Genomic DNA, 2,671 nt, shown 5'->3' on the forward strand with positions numbered 1-2,671 from the left:
TGTCATTTCGGCATACCTAGAGTAATTCTTTCAGACAATGGGACCCCTTTTGTCAACCGCCAAGTCGGACAACTCCTTGTCTCCTATGACATCACGCACCATAAATCAACGCCTTACTATCCCCAAGGGAATGGGCAAGCAGAAGCGACCAACAAAACACTCCTTAGAATCCTTTCACGGACTCTCAAGGATTATCAAAGGGATTGGGCGCACGTACTCCCAATGGCGCTCTAGGCTTACAGAACATCCAAAAGACGGCCGACTCAAATGACCCCATTCTCATTGGTATACGGCACGGAAGCAGTTCTTCCAGTGGAAATTGCCATACCCTCAGCTCGCATGGCCCTCCGAAGTGAAGTTACTCCAGACTCCAGATCCTATGAATTGGAGATCCTTGATGAAAGAAGGGACAAGGCCCTGGCTAACCTCAAAGTTTTCCAAAGTCGCATAGCTCGAGCCTATGATACCTTGGTGCGCCCCAGACAATTCCAAGAAGGTGACTTGGTACTTCGTGCTGCACCTCATGTCATGAGAGGAATCGCTACCCACAAGTTCACTCCTAAGTGGCAAGGACCTTACGTAGTAAGAGAGGCCAACGAGAATGGTTATTATAGAATTTCTGAACCAAACTCGCAAGCTCTCTTGAGCCCTATCAATGCTAAATGGCTAAAGGCCTATTTCCCTTAGGATAAGAGTGAAGAATCACCCCTGAGAAATTTACTCTTACTGATGTAATGGCAATGTAAGACATCAGCTCATGCTTATGTTAAATAAACAATCATTTGCTATCTCCATTCTCATTACGTTTTGTGTAACTATTAATAAATTATCAATCCAAAAAAAAAAAAAAAAGATAGAGAGAGAAAACAAAAATATATACAGTGCTTAGGGTCTTAGCTCAACCAGTACAAGAAATTCTTCAACTTGTCTAACTTGGACCTATCTGGCTATCTAAGTCAAAAGCCTCATCTTCCACACTAATAAGTTGAGCCTCTACCATGGCTCTCCTCTCTCTCAAACTCGATATCGCCAAGTCCACATCCGCCAATGCCTTGGTCGCCCGCTCTAACTCCACCATAGCCTTCTCCCTAGAAGACGCCGATTCCATCAAAGCCGTGTCCATTTCCGCTAGCTCAAACTTGAGATGGTGATTCTTTACCTGCACCTCCATACGAGACAAACTCTCTCTCAGCCAGCTCACCTCAAACTCATGCCATTGAAACTCAGCCACAGCAGCCTGAAATGATTGAAACGTATCAATAGAAGTCTCCGGAGTAAGACCATGAAACCCACTGAGCATATCACCGAACGCCTCTAACAAATAGCGTCGTAAGAACATAGCCTCCAAACGCATGAAAGTGCTGGGCCTATGATAAAAAATAAAACTCAGTCTAGGCAAACATTCATCTCGCACGCCAGCAAACAGTACCTTAGGATCGAGGACTTGCCCCTTGCCATCAGCCCCTGCCAAGGATATGCAACCACCATCAAGACGGGTCACGGTAAACTCGCCATCCAAGAAAGGTAAACTCGCCCGACCGTCGGGAGCAATAGTATCATCATGGGCATAACTACCACTTTTACCAAGTGACAAACTAGTAACAACTCCCAACGAAGCAAGCAAAGTACCAGGCTGAACATCCACCAAAGGAAGGCTAGTCTGAGCACCAACTAAAGCCACAACTGAAGGCACACTAAGACGAGCATCAACTGATGAAAAACCACTACTCCCACCGAATAAAGATATGGTAGGGACTCCACCAGGAGGCAGGCGAGACTGAACATCAGACAAAAGCAACTGACCAGTCGGGTCATCAACATCCGACTCCCCAAGCCTAACTGACTGTGCCACCAGATGCCCTAACTGCAATAGAGGAGGCGCAAAAGTCATTCTACTCTCACCACATGGCGCAACAACCTCAGATCTCATCCTATCAAGAGGAACATCTGCCCGCTTGAATGTAACCTTAACAACATCGTCATCCCTCGCATTCAAATTGGCCTCTGAGCTATCCCCATCGTCACCCTCACTTTTGGAATCACTAAAACCTTTAGCATTACTTTGTTTCCGCAATCGCCGACGTGGAAGCAAATCATCAGCAGAGTTCTCCTCCTCAGAAGGCACGCCCGCCACCCTAGGTGCCACAGAAACATCATGATGGATAGCTGACCTTTGTACCTGAAGAAACGAAGTGCCAAACTTAGAAGCACATAAAGGAAACACAACAAGAAAGAAAATCACAAAAAAGAAAAAAGAAAAAAAAAGCTAACCTTCATTCTCTGGGAAGGCTCATTCCTAGGCTGGCTTGGGCGTCGTTTGGATGTACCAACTTCCCCTCGAAAACCGTCTGTACCAACCACCCTCACCTAAGTCAACACATCAGAGAGTAACTCTAAGCGTGCAAATAGAGACAACTCGCCTCTAGCCAATTCAGTCTGGCCCTTCACGCACGGTTGACACAGTTCGATATCCGATGGAATGCATATAAACTCTAAGTCCCCAATATCACCCCCGAGAAACTCTTGAAAGGTGGCAAAAGTCTCCCTCCAATAATGTCGCCAACCAACTGTTACCCCACCTACACGATCAGTCCTCGTCCGAATAAACTTGCCATACTTCTGGAGTCTCGGAAGATGAGTATGACAAAATAACTGCTCAAAAGTATCAGCT

The 2,671-nt window shown here is 46.1% G+C and overlaps 1 protein-coding gene across 1 annotated transcript; it reads left to right on the top strand.

Annotated features, from left to right (window-relative positions):
• The first annotated feature begins 267 nt into the window (after positions 1-267).
• On the top strand, positions 268-687 carry LOC145818964 (uncharacterized). The gene has a single exon (XM_082912936.1). The coding sequence runs from the start codon at positions 268-270 to the stop codon at positions 685-687; it is 420 nt and encodes a 139-aa protein (XP_082769062.1).
• Positions 688-2,671: the final 1,984 nt, after the last annotated feature.

This window comes from Camellia sinensis, chromosome 2 (assembly GCF_055761805.1).
Source record: "Camellia sinensis isolate YWXY chromosome 2, ASM5576180v1, whole genome shotgun sequence".
In the NCBI taxonomy this organism is placed as follows: Eukaryota; Viridiplantae; Streptophyta; class Magnoliopsida; order Ericales; family Theaceae; genus Camellia; species Camellia sinensis.